The 17,306-nt window shown below is 42.3% G+C and overlaps 1 protein-coding gene across 3 annotated transcripts in view; it reads left to right on the top strand.

Annotated features, from left to right (window-relative positions):
- PIK3R6 (phosphoinositide-3-kinase regulatory subunit 6) overlaps positions 1-17,306 on the top strand; it is a 92,012-nt gene that overhangs the window by 31,641 nt on the left and 43,065 nt on the right. For all 3 annotated transcript variants that reach the window (XM_019502047.1, XM_019502052.1, XM_019502061.1), the window contains exons 2-3: positions 11,270-11,402; positions 15,372-15,455. In XM_019502047.1, the coding sequence (XP_019357592.1) occupies positions 11,390-11,402; positions 15,372-15,455 (97 nt within the window). In that variant the 5' untranslated portion in view covers positions 11,270-11,389. The remainder of the gene's footprint in view (positions 1-11,269; positions 11,403-15,371; positions 15,456-17,306) is intronic.

The raw sequence follows: 17,306 nt of genomic DNA, 5'->3' as shown, positions 1-17,306 counted from the left end.
ACCAAGTGCAGGTTAGACAGACAACTTGGCTGGGATAGTTTAGTCAGGGATGATCCTGCCTTTAGCAGCGGGCTGGACTAAGGGTGAAGTTACATGTTACACTTACACCATACTAAGGGCACCTAAAATGTGAGTGTCTGCACATTAAAGATCACTAACCTGTGGTAAGTGCCCTCTGGACATCTCAGTTATACCTCTTCAGGCAAGGGTTAACTCTGGGCTGTGCTACCTAGCTCATGTTAGGGTAATTTCAGTCTGCTCCATGGAGATAAAATGAGCAATTTGCAGTCCTCCAACATTTCAGGATACACCACTACCCACACTCCTAGACACCCGTTTGCTAGCCATCTAATGGTAAGTCAGACATGCAAGAAACAGTATTAACTTTGAATGCGTGACTGTTCGTAGCACGTTCTAACTTTAACACCACTTAACATTCTACAGATTTAGCCTGGTCAAAATGTAGCATGTAACTTCACCCTAGATAACCTTGTGAGGTCCCTTTTAAGTCATATTTTCCTATGATCCGAAGTGCATACCAATTTGATTACCACATGAGGGAGAGTAGTTGCAGTTCTTATATCTCTCTGAATCAGTTTAAGAATCAAGGGCAGAGGAACTAGAAAGGGCATTGCTACACTCTAAGTGAGAGATGATAAGTGTATGCTTGCATACGGATATATACACATGCACATATGAATGTGCACGTGTGTTCACATGTCATATGCATGCAGGCTTGGGTGCAGGTATGTGTACACAGGAACGTGCACATGTGCACACATACACATACCCATGCACACAGACACACAAGTACCTGCCAACTGATGTGTGCTCACACACACTAAAATTGGAAGCAAGAAAATAATGAGTTAATGAATAAGCATTATTGCTGTCCCAATCTAGCTAGAGGGGGAAGACACTGCCTTGCAGCAGAAACAGCCCTAGAATCACATGTCATGAAAAAACTATTTGGGTTACGGACTTTAGAGATTCAGGGTGTTCCTGGAACCAATGTCCTTGGCCTGGTGGCTTTTCAGAAACTTGCCTCTAACTTTCAATAAACAATTGCAACTAACATGGGTAGATGGGATCAAAGATCAAAGTAATCTTGTAGCCCTGTGGGGTCAGGCCAACTCTCAGGATCTCAATATTACGCTGTTAGACAGGAGGGTGTGACACAATTGCACATATACAAACATAAAAATCAATTAGATACATTCACACACATACACTACCAACTCAGGCACATACACATCCAAACCAGCCTAGGTACATGCATACTTATCACCAATTCAAGCACATACACAAACCAAAAAATTAGACAACAAACAGTTGTCACTACCTACACATATGTGGATCACTAATTTGTATATTACACACACGATGACATATATGTGTATTCACCAATTCACACACATATCACCCACCTACAAATGCACACAGGTGAGTTCCTAACTTCGATGGTACACTATGTATGTGTGCATTTGGGGTACTTGGGATACCGTGTGGGAAGGTTAAGCTGAGAGAAAAAGTGTAAGGAGTGAAAGTTGCCAGAACTGGTAGACTAGAGAGAAGCTGGGCTGAAGAACTGAGGCTTGGGATTACTTAAGGTCAAGTGGCCCCAGAGTTACTCAAGGTCACTGGTGCAAGGGAAAAAGCCTGGGTGCAAGGAGGAGACAGCCAGGAAAGGCACTGAGGCAGAAACCTGGGAGCTCATGGGAAAAGGCAGTGGGGACAAGGCAATAACAGTGGGAGAGATCAGGAGAAAAGGCAGTGGAGACAAAGCAATAGCAGTGGCAGGGATCCCGGGAAAAGGCAATAACGGTGGCAGAGATCAGGGGAAGAGGCAGGGGAATGACACAATAACCGTGGCAGAGATCAGGGGAAAAGGCAGTGGGGATAAGACAGTGGCAAAGAAACAGAGGGTTGGAGGCAGAGAGGAGCTCAAGACAGGTGTTGGAGGTAGTGGTGAGCCAGAAGCAGGAGAGGGAGAAATGAGACGGAAGTTAGAGGGGCAAGGAGCAGAGATTGGAGCAGGGCTAGAACCGTAGTAAAGCAAAACCCAACTCAGGGGTCCAAATAACAGTTTTATTAAACAGGCAACACGCTACACAGCCCCAAGAAGTTAGTGGTTCACACACACACACACACACACACACGCACACACAAGCATGGACAATGGCAGCAAGACAAACAGACTCAGTGGAAGGGTTGGAGTCCAGGTAGGAAAGAGAAACAGAGTCCAAGTCCTTGGTAGAAGAGGGGGTGGGGGGTGATAGCTATCTATCCAGGCTGGAAAGAGGTCCTTGTCCAGCAGATGTTGTCCAGAGCGGGGAGGGGAGGTGGGGGTCGCCCGCAGGGCCTCTGCGTGGATAGGTGGTATGGCATGGTGCTGGTCCAGATGGAGAGGGCATCCCAAGGAGTCAGTCTTCACTACCTCTTTTTATGGGGCAGACTACCTATGATCTCCTATGGGGAGGGCCTGTCCAGGCAAAGTCAGTCCTGTCCCAGAGGGCTCCAGGTGTTCTTCCTGAGCATGTGCAGCCTTGTCACAATGGTGGGTTGCCTCATCTTTTGTTTGTTGAATGCTGAGGGTGGTTCCAATGGCTGGGTCATTGGTCCAGGTATTGGTGTTGATGGTTTGGTCATTCAGAGGGAGCTATTTTTAGACCTACTGCCACTGTCTCTCAAGCACCCTCATTCATTCCCATTCATCCAGGAACCAATTTACACAGGAGGAATACATATGAGTCATAGGTTACAGTATCAGGGGACACAAGATGGAAACTTGACATGTCTTATGCTAACTTACATACGTAGGCCTAAATCATATAGTATCAGTAAAACAGTAATATAGAACAGTAAAAATCAATATAAACATAATAATTATACAATATAAAGAAGGAGAAAAAGCAAAACAAATACAACTTGCTACCAAAATAAAATGCTGAAGCTTATCCTATGTCTTAGCTCACTTATACTTTTCTATAAGAATAGAGAGGGAGAGAAAAAGTCAGAAATGGTTGGGGAAAGGAAGGGAAAGCATTTTTTTTTAAAGAAAAACTGGGGGTTTGCTACAATCTGAGGGCACCTCTACCCTGACTCCAATGCTCTCCTTCTGAGAAAGCACCTCTGCCTCCATCCCTTCTTCAGAGGAGCTGAGTCCCACCCTCACATTTCACTGGGAGCTAGCTCCCTGTTGCTCCCTGCTGCAGTAGTATAGGAAGAAAAGGCACAATAGCTCCTAGTCCCTGTAAACTGCACCTGGCTCTGGTGGGTGTTGCAGTGAGGTTGCTTCCTCCTAGGGTGAGGAGTCTTCTAGTCAGGCAGCTTAGCAGGGACAGATTTTTCTCTGGCTCCTCTGCTGCTAAAGAATAATTATGGGAATTGGGTGTCTAATGCTATAATTCTGTATAAGATCTACCTATTGTCGGTAGCATGTAGTGGTGACTATGTCAGTTATAGTGTTGGACCTTCTAGTTCCAGTAACAGAAATTTATGGTCTTGGATAAAAGGGTTGCAGGTGCAGTCCCTGGTGCTGAGAACCTCCCTGAGGGTATGTGCTATATGTAGTGCTTTTTGCTTCCAGTCAGGATAACTCCTTCCCACACCACTGAGAGAACAGGACAGAGCAGGTAAAAGTATCTCATGCCTTATTCAAGGAATGTAATACCAATTTGGGTTCATTAGTTCTCTGATGAGCCTGCTGTTTGGGTCCCCTCAGTGATCTGTATGATGAGCATTAGTTCTCCCCACCAAGCAAAATGACAAAGGCTCATTCATTTTGTGGTGGGAAAAAACTGACCAATTTGTCAACTTCACAGCAGAAATGAGCCCAAAGATTGGCACAGTGGTCAGCAGGGTTGAGAACAGAGCAGCTGAACAAAATAATATGGATTATTTGGTAAGAAAGGCCCATTCAAACAAAATGCACTTTCTGACAGCCAAATGCAAAGGTACAAGTGCAGGAGCAGGAAATACAGGCTACCTACAAAATAGACTGTGCTGTCCTGGAAAGCAGTGACTGAAAAGAAATGAGGGGTTGTACTGGATAAAGAGCTCAGTACAGTTTCCACCAAGGCACATAAACAGGGAGAAAGAGAGTGGGAAATGGGAAGGTGATTTTACCTTTGCATAGATAATGGGTGAGACCAATACCCATTAACACATGACTCCAGGCTGTTCATTCCAAAAAGCACACCCTGTCCTGCTCTCAAAACCCAGCATTATATATAACCCATATGCTTCAAGCTTTGTATTCCTCTACAGGTTACTCTATTTATATAGCTGACAGTTTCCACTGCTCCATCCATTACCATGCCGGTTCAGTGATTTCCACACAGTGTCTTTTGTCGTTCTTCTGGTTCTCCACCCTCTAGGATGGTGATATCACTTATGACATGAAGATTTAAAGGAACTCCTTAGATTTGACTCTGTTCCCATATAATTAATTTTTTCTTCCTGAGCTATTTTTTCCTGTGGAATTTCTTTTTTGTGAATACCATAATAGTCTAGCTTATGAAGAACTTGTTTCCATAACTGATGTGATGACAGGTTCCCACCATGTGGGTGTTACACACCTTTCAAAAATAGGTATTTGCAATGAAAATAGACCCTCAGCCCTTAGCTGCCAAATGCTTTTGCTGGTATAGCTCTTCATTTCATGTTGCACTCTTTTTCCATGTCCTTTAAGCTGTCCAAACTAAGTCATCAATCTTAACTGGACAACTGTGGTACGGAACAGAAATTGTAGGGGATTATTATGTCACTGCGGTGACTCGCCGTTCCACCCGGCCTGCTGTCCGCCTGCCAAGGCTCCTACCCTACTACCATGTATGACATTGTATAACTGCACAGTTGCATCCATGTCAACAGGCCTTCTTGCAAGATGCAAAGTTACGAATGTGCCTAAATGTCTGCAGGATTAGGACTAAGGCTAATGTTTTCTTTCCAGCAGCAGTGTGGATTGGTTCTTAGCCTGATGCCGGTGCTCTAATTCATCAAATACACAGTAGGTTGTTCCCTAAGAAAGCTCTTGCCCCTCTGAACCACTTAATTCCTAAGGTGTCATCCAGCCATACTTTCTGCCAAATAGCAGGGTTTAAGTTACTACGGCTCTACTAAGATCAGAGAGACTACATTGATTCACCCAGCTGAAGATCAGCTGTAATAACTAACGACAGGAACATCAATCTTTGGTGGCTTGGGTTCTCAAGAAATGTTTTGATATTTCTCCAGAGAATCATTTCTTCTAAAGAGCAGTTCTACCTAGGAAGCATTTCTGGTAGTGGAGGGTTCCATGCCTATGGCCTCTCTGTCTGGCCATATCTATTACCAGTTTACAAAGGCAGAAGATGCTTTTGCTAACCACTAATACAGCTCCTCCATGGTCTGGAAATCAGGCTAGACTCTTTTCTCCATGACCTGTAAAAATAAAAAAAAGGTGTGCAGGCCGATTGTGGGTCTTAGTTACAGTACAATCCCTTTGTCTCCTGATGTGTGCATCTCTAGTGCCATATTTGGGTTTGCACCAGTGGAAGTGACTGAGGCCTAGTGTAGTTAAACAAGTCTTGATGAAGCATAGGAAGGAATAGAGTCCATCTTGCTCTCCCAGATTTGTATTTGGTATTGTAGGGTAACCGGGCCAGGGGGGAGGACACGACATTGTATGGTTCTTGACCTCCTGTTCTGTATCAGTTCCTAAACCATCCCTATTTCCCTAGTATCTGAGTGTCGTTTCATAGTTCATTAAGTGACATGACTAGACTAACATTTAAGGTGACACATATAAGAGTTGTTTCAGAATGTCATGTTCATTTTTTCTTAGAAAGAAATCATTTTCAAGAAACATAGATTTAAAACTAAATTCTGTTTAGTGTCTGTTGTCCAAGCACTAACAGTTCTTGGTTTTGCTTCCAAAGCAATCAGAAGAGTCAGATTTAAAAAAAAACCCAAAAAACCCTACATGAATGTTAAACTTCTCACAAATGGAAAATTCTTTGGCTGCTTGGAGATATGGAGAAAAAAAAAAAACACGTTTTACCAGAAAAAGCAGCACATTAGTGCAACCCAGCTCTGCAGCATCTGCATAGATTGGGCACTTCAACAGGACTTTTTGGTACTTTTATCTATAACTTATTCAATCAGCTATTAGGTAAAAAACCCAAAAAAGTCCCATTAAAGTGCCCAGTCTATACAGACACTGCAGAGCTGGGTTAAACTAACACGCTGCCTCTTCTGGACATGCACTGGGCTCGGCACAGGTACATGCCGAGTTTAAAGGAAAGCGCAGCTTGGGGTTTCTTTTTCTCATGTCTGCAAGCAGCCAAAAAGACTTCATATTTCTATAGCTTGATTCTAAATCTAGAAATGTGTTGTTTGTGGGTGGGTTCTAAATTAAGCTAACCTCTCCTCCTACGTGTCAGCAGTGAGACTTGGGTATAAAAACCATCAACAAAATTGGCAATAATTGTCATTTTTCAGTACGTCACGACCATGCTGTTCTATGGCCTGTTCCTGTTAGGCAGTGGAAGAGAGGACCCTAGGCTTCTGTGGTCTTCCCAGAAGCAAACTGGCTTTTAAAAAATAAAATAAATTAATACAAACGCAGTATTGCCTAGTCTGGGGATTTAACCAAAAAGGGTTGCAATGTTTTGTGTTCCAGTTTATGGAGCTATGGGATAATAGAAGACTTTTCTCTTTCTTTTTTTTTTTTAATACATTTTGAGCTCTAAGAAGTGCAGAGAAAAGTCTGAAAATGTCACTCATGCACGCTAACACTCAGGTTTTTTAAGGCAGGCTCATGATACTTTGGGGTATGTACCTCATGCTTTTTGAATGCTAAATTTTGGTGATCTTTATTGTACTAATCTTATAAATGGTGGATTGGTTCCTGAACCAAGGACCGATGCCCTATTTTCACCAAAAATAACCCAGAATTTTGTACTCAATCAACTAGAGACGATTAATATAGCTACATTAATGTGTTTAGATTGTAAATAGCAATCATATTGATTTGGAAGGACTTCTCTGAGGTGACTTTGCTGGACTTTTTGAAGGACTCTTGGCTGGAGTCTTCTCAGGAGTCTTGGCTGCAGGTTTTTCTAGAGTCTCGTCTGCCTTCTTAAGGAAAGTGTCCAAGGAAGTTTGGACAGATAGACTCCAGGGAGATGGGTGATACAGCAAACTTGTTCGCTGGCATGGTGTTGCATCGGATCGAGCACCTTAAAGTCAAAACTGATGTCAGAAAGTCAAAACAGAGTGTCAATGTATAAATGTTGTCAGTGCCATTCATGGTAATTCGAAACATCTTAAGGACTGCCTGTATCTGTCCTGGCATTGTTATGCCTACTCCTTGGGGAAGTTTTTTGCATCTAGATGTAAGTTATTAAAGGCATGATCTTTCTATGAACAATGGGGATATTTTCACAAGCTAGCTCCTGGCCTAGAGAATGGAACAGGAGGGGATTATTTGGGGCTTCATGGGGCGCATCCAGATGAATGCAGACATGCAGTGTATGGTGCCGCAGACCCATCTACAGTGCCACACACTGCACGTGCTGCACATGCAGGTGTTCTCTGCACTAGTCATTTGCAGCATGAGGGGGAGGGGGCATTATTTGACACTGGGAGATCTTGTGGATTGGAGAGAAGGGAGAAAAGCCAGCACACATTTTAACTTATTTTGTACAGTTTTCTCAACGTTGCTAAGCAGAATGAGAGGTCAGGAGGCTGAGTATATTTGTAGCCTTTGCAATCAAGATAAGAGGTAGCAAAGAGGAAGTTGGAAGGAGGGCTGTATTCGCTGCAGCTTGAACAGAACCTTAAAAATAGAAGAGAGGAAAACTTCAAGACCACGAGGGGCTCCTCAGTGCTTCTCGCTGGTTTAAGCTCACATGTCTTCTGCCTACTGATGAGGAGCAGATAGCATACTAGGGTGCTAGTTGCATGTGGGACCTTGAAAGTCTGAGTTATCACCACAGAATATTGGTCACCCTTTAACGACCTGTTAATCTCTGAGTAATTGCTCATGTTGCCTAATTAAGCTTACCAAGGAAAGAAAGAGAGAAGTAGAAAAAGAGAAGCATTCTGTGTTGCAGCAAGGGTTAGATAAGGAGGGTAGGAGAGTGTATGGCAGTGAGCAGAAGAAACTTGCAAGTGGAGGGATTTGGGAAGCTCAGAACAAGAAATAGTTTGCTTTACTAAATAATGACCCATGTCTCTGTCCAGTAGCTCTGCAATTCCAGCTGTCAGATGGCAGGATGCATGCTGCCATCACAACAGGAAACTCCCCCCTTCCCCTCTTCCCCCTCCATCTAGCTATGCTAACTTTGAGCAGCTTGCTGCCCAGTGAGGAGCGGAAGTCTGTGAGGATAGCAGAGATCCAGGGCTGATTGTCAGAGGCAGAAGCCAGAAATAAAAAGCAGACAGAGCTGTGGTGGGTTTTGTAAACTTCAGTTGCTGCAGAATTCATCTTTTTTTTTTTTTTAATAAATTTTTAAAGAAATGTAGAAAGCAGAATGCTCCCAAGGGACCTGAGTCACCCATAGTGATATGCCTGCCTCTGAAACGTGCTCAATCAATGAGTTATTTCACAATGGCAATGTGCACTTGACTGTTCAAGTCTTGAAAATCCATGGCTATATTTATTTTTCACAGGTGAACTGAATATGTGACCCTGCAAGTGGGGTGGGGATGAAAGCAAAGGGTTGCCTGGTCTCAGAGACCAGAAGTTGCTCGTGTGTATAGTGCACGATGCGGATGTTGTAATGGGTTTGGGCGGCCAACGAGCCTTTGTATGGGTGCGCAGTTGCAGTTTTTGTAACAGGTTAAGGTTCTCCTTCTCTTTGTAGAGTGATACTCAGAGTGTAGATATATATAACCATATATACACACACACACACACACACACACATTATACACACACACACACACACACACACACACACACACACACACACATTATATATATACACACATACACACACACACACACACACACACACATATTGACATATATTTTTACCACAAATAGAAAAACATCTACTTTTGTAATACACCTTACCCTTAAATCACAAAAAAGCAGCTCCTGCAGGACCCACCCACCTTTGACATCAACTAGTTTTCAGGGATGCAAGCAGGCTGGAATAGAATCACAGTTTGCCTACGGCTATTTACATCTGCGCCTACACCCATGGTTACATGACTGCTGGGATACAAGGTATCGCTGGGGCAGAGGCATACTGCAGGGCACTGTCAGAAACAGAGCATGGTCAAGGTTCATAACTCAGGGAGGCAATGACTGAAGAGAAGGAAAGATGGCTCCTAATCTGAAAGGTGCCGCCCTGTCCAGTCTTCTTCCCGACTTAAGACTAACACTAATAACCACTTGCCAGTGTGGATGGAAAGAATGCAGCATGAGGCAGATGATTCCAGCCCCCATGCCGCACTGCAGCATCATAGACAGATGCAGTCAAACACCAATCTGACCCTAAATTAAGTGTTTTTCTTCAATTACATTTCAAAGATTTAAAAAATTCTCATAGCAAAATGTAGTTGTATAGACACAGTGCTTGATCCAGAGATCATTTGGATAGAAAATTTGTGGCCAGCTTCAGTCCATGACGCCTGACCTGTGTTGAGAAGTATTGATGTCTTAGGTGCTCACCTTTGCTATTAGAATCCTCATAATGCTTCTCTGTACCTCATTGCAGTCCCCACCCTTCCTCCTCTTCCTCCCTTTGCATTCCCCACTTACCATCACCACCAGTTCCTGTTTTTCCTCCACTCTCATCATAAAACCGGACTGTGTCAAAGCATTGGACTTAAAGCACAGGCTAAAGCCAATTGCAGTGTGCTCCTCTTCAGAGTGCATCTCTGGGTTTGGGCTTCTGCAGGATGTTCTTTAGGGAGAGTACACGTTGCATTTTTGACTGTCTGATTGAAGGTCAGGTTTATTATAGTGAGAAGGAAAGGGTTACATTGGGATGAGGGAGAAGTGGGATTTCAACTCCAAAAATTAAATTATACTCTCCCTAAAGAACATCCTGCAGAAGCCCAAACCCAGAGATGCAATAACAAGAGCTGAAGGGGCCACCTCCCTGTGGTGTTTTCACCTCCCTGTGGTGTAACACATACATGTGACATGAGTTTTGCTTTCAAGAATTTGGGGTGCAGTTCCCCCAAACCCCTACACCGATCTTCTTGAAACTTGGCAGGCTTCATGCTCTCAGCAGAGGCTACCCCCCCCCCGCCCCTGCAAGTTTCATCCAAATCAGACAACAAACAACAAAGTTAGAGATACTTCATTGATTCCCCATTATACCCTACGGCCAGATCTCCGAAGTGGCTCCAAAGCTTCAGTCACTTTGGCTGAACTGAAGCAGGAAACCAATCCAGAGCTTTGGATTGGAGCCCTGGCATCCGAAGCAGCCAGATCCAAGGCTGATTCGAATAGCTGCCTATTTGCAGTAGTACAGGCCTACTACCTGTACAGGGTGCAGCCTGCCCCTTTCAGGCATAATTCATGACATTGCCAATCCTAGAGGTACCAGCCCCATAAGTCCCATCATTTAGTGGTTCCCTATCACCTTTAGAGTGAAATAGGGATCATGGGGCAAGGACTCGAGCAAGAAGTCCTCTTTTCCATTGAATGCCAGGGTGCTGAAACAAGCCCTGAGATATTCCAAGGTTTCGAGGAGGTCCTGGGTAAAGAACCTGAAAGCTTGCAAATAAAGAAATTCCTTTACAACTATCTAACTGTCTAATCTAATCAACTATCTAATAAGAATATCGCCTCTACCACAAGAGTTCTGACTGCTTTTGCCTTTAGACTAACACAGCTACAATAGTATCCCTGGTAAAGAACCAGCATTCAGACAGGGTTCAGAAAGACCTCTTCGTGTGATTAAGGTAGGTTTCCAGCTGTACTGTATGGGCAATAGCAGATCCAGTTCATCCCATACATCACTTCTCCATTATACCCATCTGATGGCCAGGAAGAATCATCACCAGGAGGCAGAGGGAAAGTCTGTATTCGTGACCTATTCAACCCCAGGTCTCTGCTTATGTTGGCAATAAAAGAACAATTATGACCATGGTCTCCCTTGCAGGGTCTTGACTGGGGAGTCTGGCTGTCAGTATGGTTTGTAGCTGCCTGGGCAAATGCTAGCTCCCTGGTTTTGCCCAACCTCCCTCTAGCTGTCACACCTTGGCAGGCCTGATTTCATTATCATCTTGAGGCTCAACATGCCACACTCTTGTTTTGCAGGATAGACAGTGGACATAAGGCCATGCCTGGTAGGAGTGAGAAGCTGCCATCCACTCACCCAGCTGTGCAGGAAGCGTTGCGACAGACGGAACAGTCCCCTGCTACAACCTTGGCGCATTCATGGAGAACACTGGTCTGTGATCACCATTTGCTTGTGGCGGTGGGCAGGGAGGGACATTGCTTATGCCTGCCAAGCAGCCCTGTAGTCTTCATCATAGCAAGAGGCTTACTGAGATATAACTTCCCCAAATTATCAGGATGGATGCAGACCTTGCTACACCAGTATTTGGGAGGGGCTGAGCAGGTAGCTCATCCACCTGTTTCTCAAGAAGGCACAGGTAGGAAGGCTGATTGTATGGCTGGGCCTGGTAGTCCAGTGATCCTTTTTTATTTTCAACACAGCCATCTCTCATCAGCTTTTTTGTGCCTTAGTTTTCCCGTCTCCAAAACAAGGGTGTTATTTGCTGACCTAACCAAGGATGGTTAATATAGCTCTGCACAGAGAGGTAGCACAACTTGGATGCATGAAAATTAGGATTGAATTGTGCAAGGTGCTGTAGAGAGACAGTGTCAGAGCTCTCCTTCCCTGAAAAGCTTACAGACAAAACAAACCATTTTACAGATGGGAAAATGAGGCACAAAAAATTAAGTAACTTGCCAAAAGTTATACAGTAAACTTGTTCCAGAGGATGAACAAAACCCCTATCACCTCGAGCCAGTACAGTAGTTTCCCAGAAATTTTAATTTGGGCACAAAACCAAGCATGGGAAATTTCATTCACAGAAGAAAAATGTTAGCAAAATGATAAGTAGCTGGAAAAGGCCTTATCAAATGCTATACACAATACCTGTAATTAAATAAGAACCCTCTATAGTACAATTAGTATCTGGCTATTTGCTTTAAGGGTGCATAGAGTGCTGTAACTGGATAAAGAAAAGAATGGTAGAAGGTACTATATAGAACTATATAGAACCTGCTGGCTTATTTTGGGTTTCCTTCTCTATCTTTATGTTTAACCAGAAGACAAGCATAGCACTGCAGGTCATTCTAGTAGCTTTGGCAACTCGTCCATGTTCTTCATTGGAGATGTTCTTAATACAACTTGGTGAAACTTGAAATTTCCATTTTGTAGGAAATTTTGAAAATCAATAATGAAACAAAACCCCCCCCAAATTTTTATCATTTCATGTGTAATTGAAACTCAGAAAAAATATTTTGGAAATTTTAAATGTTGGAATTTTGAAAATTGACTTTTCACTCTAAATTTTACTTTATGGGTGTTTCTAAGTTATTATTTTATGTTATTTCAAGGAAAGTCAGCAATAACAACTAGTATGTCATATTATAACCTAGTATAAAAATTAAACTCTATTTTTTATTTGTAAAATGATTAAGGATGGCTCCTACGTCATGCTGTTTGACACATTTTATCTTCTTTTCTAAGTCAAAATCTTTCTTGTTTGTATTGTAATAGAAGAGGTTAACACTTTGATCCACACAAGGAAATAATTTATTAAAATGCAAACAGAACATATTTTGATTTAGAAATAATTTTGAAGTAACATCTGACTTCAACAATTTAAAAAGAAAATGAAAAACAGCGGAATAGCTCAGCTATTGCATTATGTCCTAGTATGACATGGAACTATAGCTGAATATGCACAGCATGCCATCAAATGTGAAAAATAAGGGGTATAAAATGAAAAGAATATTCAGAATGAAAAATTTTCCACAATTCAAAATGTTCAAAAAAGACAAATATTTAATTCCAAAATATATTAGAATAATAATACAATGTAATAATAATACAGTAATGCAACATTTCCATAGGAATTTTGCTCAAGATTCCATTAAAAAAATCTTGTTTTAATGAAAGCTTTTCCTGATGCTAAACCCTTTGGGTGTGGTTGGATAGATTGATAATATTACCTTGGATTATAGGGTTGTTGTTGGAGCATGTAAGTTTAAAGAGTTTTGCTTCCTTCATCTTCTTTAAGAAGTGAAGGTGTTTGTGAAGGGCTTTGTGGCTGTATGCAAGAGATCTCTTCTTAGTAAATGGCTGTTATGTCTGAGTTGTTCTGGATGCTGCCAGTTCGTTCTACAAGTCTGGTATCAAACTGTTCCTGGATGGCGCAGGGCCGTGTATGTCCTCTGCCTGCAGTGTTTCCTCTTTGAACCTTTACAAGTGCATTTCTCTGGGAAATGTTTCCATTGCTATGTCGGTCTGTACCTGAGGCTTACCCTCTGCTGACTGAAGTGAAGTCAAGAAACCATAACATTTTCCTTTTTTACCATCTTAATCCAGTTCTTACAGACCTCCTGCCCCATTTACAATTCCACTAAGCTGTCCTGGACTCCCATTCACCATTCCATAAAAACCATAAAGCACCTTTTGCTCTCCAGACCAGAAAGACCCTCACCATCACCTTCCAGGTTTGATTCTGAGATCATAATACCCACCTATCACTATAAACTGTTTTCAGACTGACAGCATCCAGACTGCATGCTCTGGCCTTCGATCTTCAGAGAAGCTCATTTTTTTAGGAAGGCTATAAATCCAAAGGAGTCCTAGGCCAGTGATTAATTTAGGCATCTCTGAAGCATCAGGAAGTAGGGCCTGTGATACAGGAGTTCTGCAGGAAGGAATTCAAATACAGCTGAACACAGGAGAAAGATAGGTAAATTAATACTAAAGGCAATCTAAAGGGATGGTAAATTTTGGACTGGGTTGTGTGTTTGTGTGTGTATACATAAATGTGTGTGTAATCCTGAATAAAGTGGGAAAGTTACCTGCTCTCAGCTAGATAACAGTCCATGGCCAGATGTTTATTTCCAATTCTAAGAATTCCTGTAAAATTCTTAGCACTGAAAACATTGGTTTGGAGTTGGAGTGTGCCTGCATTTATAGCCTGCTTAGGAAACAGAGGTACCCTGGAAGTCAAACCAGTATGTACCGGGTGGATGTTGTCAGGCCAAAGATCGACTATCATGATTACAGAACCACATCACTCACAGAAATAATGGTGATGGCAAAGTTATTTCTGGTTTGTAGAGCAGAAGGTGTTTTGTGTTATACATGGAATGGTTAATAGGAGGCAAGAAGGGATTTCATGGAAGAAAAATAGATTTTGCTTGCATGTGAATGGAGTTGGATGAGTTTGTGACCATACGTGGAGGATAAACAATGAAAATACTATGGTTTCCTGACCTCAGTCATGAGGTAGGAGGATTCATAAATGGAAGAAAAAAAACAAGAAACTTAATGTAGCTGGGTCTTCAAATGACTAGTAAGTGGGTGAGAGAGTTTTTACGTCATTAATTAGCAGATGGGGCAGAATGGTAAGGAACAAGGGTCTTATATGTGAAATGCAGTAGCTAGAAGGATGTCTCTTGGTATAGGTGTAAGGAACAGGGTTGGGAAGAGGCAGATAAAGTTCCTTGTTGAACCTTAAGTTTTCTGAATTTCAGATACCGAGGTTGTTAATTATAGCAATCTAAACTAATGCTCTCTCTGTTCCTAGAATGAGTGTACGCACTGTTAACTGTTTCAGCATCAGTGTTGATTCCTTTGGCAGTATCTTTATTCCCTATTCTACACACAAATTTTGGCTAGTTATCAAGATGGTACTTCATATTATGGCCCAAATCTTTACCTGCTGTAAACAGGCATCACTCCATTATAATACTAGAGTTTGAAGAAGTTTCTATTGTTCTATAGACTATCTGCTATCTGAATCACTTCTTCCTAAAGACTCTCAAAAACACAAACAGTCATCTGCAGAATTTGCGTTGCCTCCGTTTCCATACCTTCCCTCTGCTAAATCAGGGAATTCACTATCAAGCATTTAGCAGCACAGCTGCAGTAGCCCAGTTCTAAATATTTTGGTCTTAATCTACAGGGACCCATACAAGTGCTCTCCCATTCTGATGTGACCTTTTTAACATTGGAAAACATTTGATGTATCCTAAATGAAAGTGATAAAAGTATAAGTGCTTTGCCTATATGCAGTGACTACATCTCTCCTGAACCCCAGGCTGTATAACTGGTGAAAGAACAGCGGAGCTGCCTTGGCTCACATCATTTTCCTCCTCTCTATGTTAGGGGCTGAGTCAGACATTCTCCGCAGCGTGCATGCTCTGCTTCGAGAACTCGATAGACACCACCCTGCCTTCCAGAATGAGCGAGGTAAGATAGGCCCTCTTTCAGTACAGCTACCAGCTACCTAGTGCTGTTTTTTATGTCTTAGAATATTTTAGAGTCAACTGGTTTTGGTTTTGTTTGGTCCCACTGACCCCATAACATCCAGGTGTTCTATTCTACTCTGACCAAGTTGGGGTAGATGATATGGAAAGCTCTTATCTCCTCAATACATTGATCGTGCATTGCTGGACTTGTTCCCAGAAACACCAAAAGTTTTGACCAACCCCTGATTCTGAACAAGACTTTTCCCACAGAAATTAGAAATCTAGTTTCTTTTCTTTCCAGAGTCTCCAAAATTCTGATTGCTCTGTAAGCAGAAAGATATAATGATTAGATGAGGAGACTGAGTAACAGAGTTCAGAGCTTCATTCCCAGCTCTGCCCCTGATTTACTGTATGACATTCAATAACTCACGTTTCTGTGACTCAGTTTCCCTATTAGTTTACCTCCAAATGGGTTAATGTTCTTCTTGATTAAGTGTTTTGGGCTCCCCAAATAAATAAGGTAATTTTAAGTGCCTTGTATCATTGGTTTGCAAGGTGAAGCCTTGCACTGTCAATCAAATAACTGCACTCTAGAGTCCTGGGAAAATTAATTCATAAAAAAGATGGATTTTACTTGGAACTTTCAGAATACTTTACAGTTAATTGAAATTAGATTTTATCTTGCCCAATTCTTAATGTTTGAAAAACTAATATGCATGGATTTTATACCCTTTATTCCTGTTGGACATCAGTAGCTAACTTTTCAAGTGCTGCATTCTGGGAACAGCAGCAACAACATCTGCCTGCCCCAGATAGGCAAGCAAATTTCTATGGAAGTGCAATAATAATCCTCAGCCCTTTTCTAGAACCTTTATCACAGGATCTCAAAGACTTTTCTTCACACGTCACCACTGCCTTTGGAGGGGGAGGAGGAGAAGAACATTAGCTTCCTTTTTTAACAGAAGGCTAAAAAGAGCTTGAAGTCTGGGGAGCTTGCTCATGGTTATGAAGTGAGCAAGAAGCAGAATCAGGCATCCTGATTTGTGGGACACTGAATTATTCACCAGGCCATGGGCCAAATTGTGATGTGAGAATTGACCACAAGTAAGAACTGAAGTTATCAGAGTTGCTCCAGTGAGAGAGCTAACATGAGAGAGAGCAGAACTTAGCCCACATATGCCACAGCTAATAATTCCCAGCTTCTTACAGTATACCCTCCACAGGCAATTTGCACAATGTACCCTAGGAGTTTCATTTAAGACATACCTACATTGTAGTCAGAAGTGTGCAGCAAGACTTGGCATGCTAACACTAGCCTTGACTTCACTAGCATGGACAACAGCAGTGGACATGTAGAAGCATGGGCAGAACAAACCCACAAGAGAGCCTGAAGTTGCTAGCCCACCTGAAATCTGTGCCACATCTTCACTGCTATTGCTACCTGTGCTAGCCAGATTAAAATTTGTGCTCACCTGTGCTGAATCACACCTTTGATTTCAGTGAAGACATATTCTAAAAGTCACTCCACACAATTAAGTGCAATTCTGTCACTAAATAGTCCACAGAACACATACATAAGATGCATCAGCCTCCAGGATGGCTACAGGCCAACAGAAAGCTATTCAAAGAAAGGTCCTTTGGGGCACTATTATGGGAAATTCATTGTTCTCAAATGGCCTCTTACAGTGCACGTGTTCCTGCAATGAAAAAAAAGGAAACCAAGTATTCTTCAGCATAAACGCTACAATTAAGATTCTCTACCAGCAAGGACCCACCAATGGCTCATTGGTAACATAGCAGCACATTTAATATAACCTACACCTGACTAGACCAGACTATTGCCGGGAGCTAG

The sequence above is a fragment of the Gavialis gangeticus genome, unplaced genomic scaffold (assembly GCF_001723915.1).
Source record: "Gavialis gangeticus isolate Ggan-Ray unplaced genomic scaffold, GavGan_comp1, whole genome shotgun sequence".
Lineage (NCBI taxonomy): Eukaryota > Metazoa > Chordata > Crocodylia > Gavialidae > Gavialis > Gavialis gangeticus.
The sequence above is the reverse complement of the archived record's forward strand: the minus strand, read 5'-3'. Positions and strand labels throughout refer to the sequence as shown.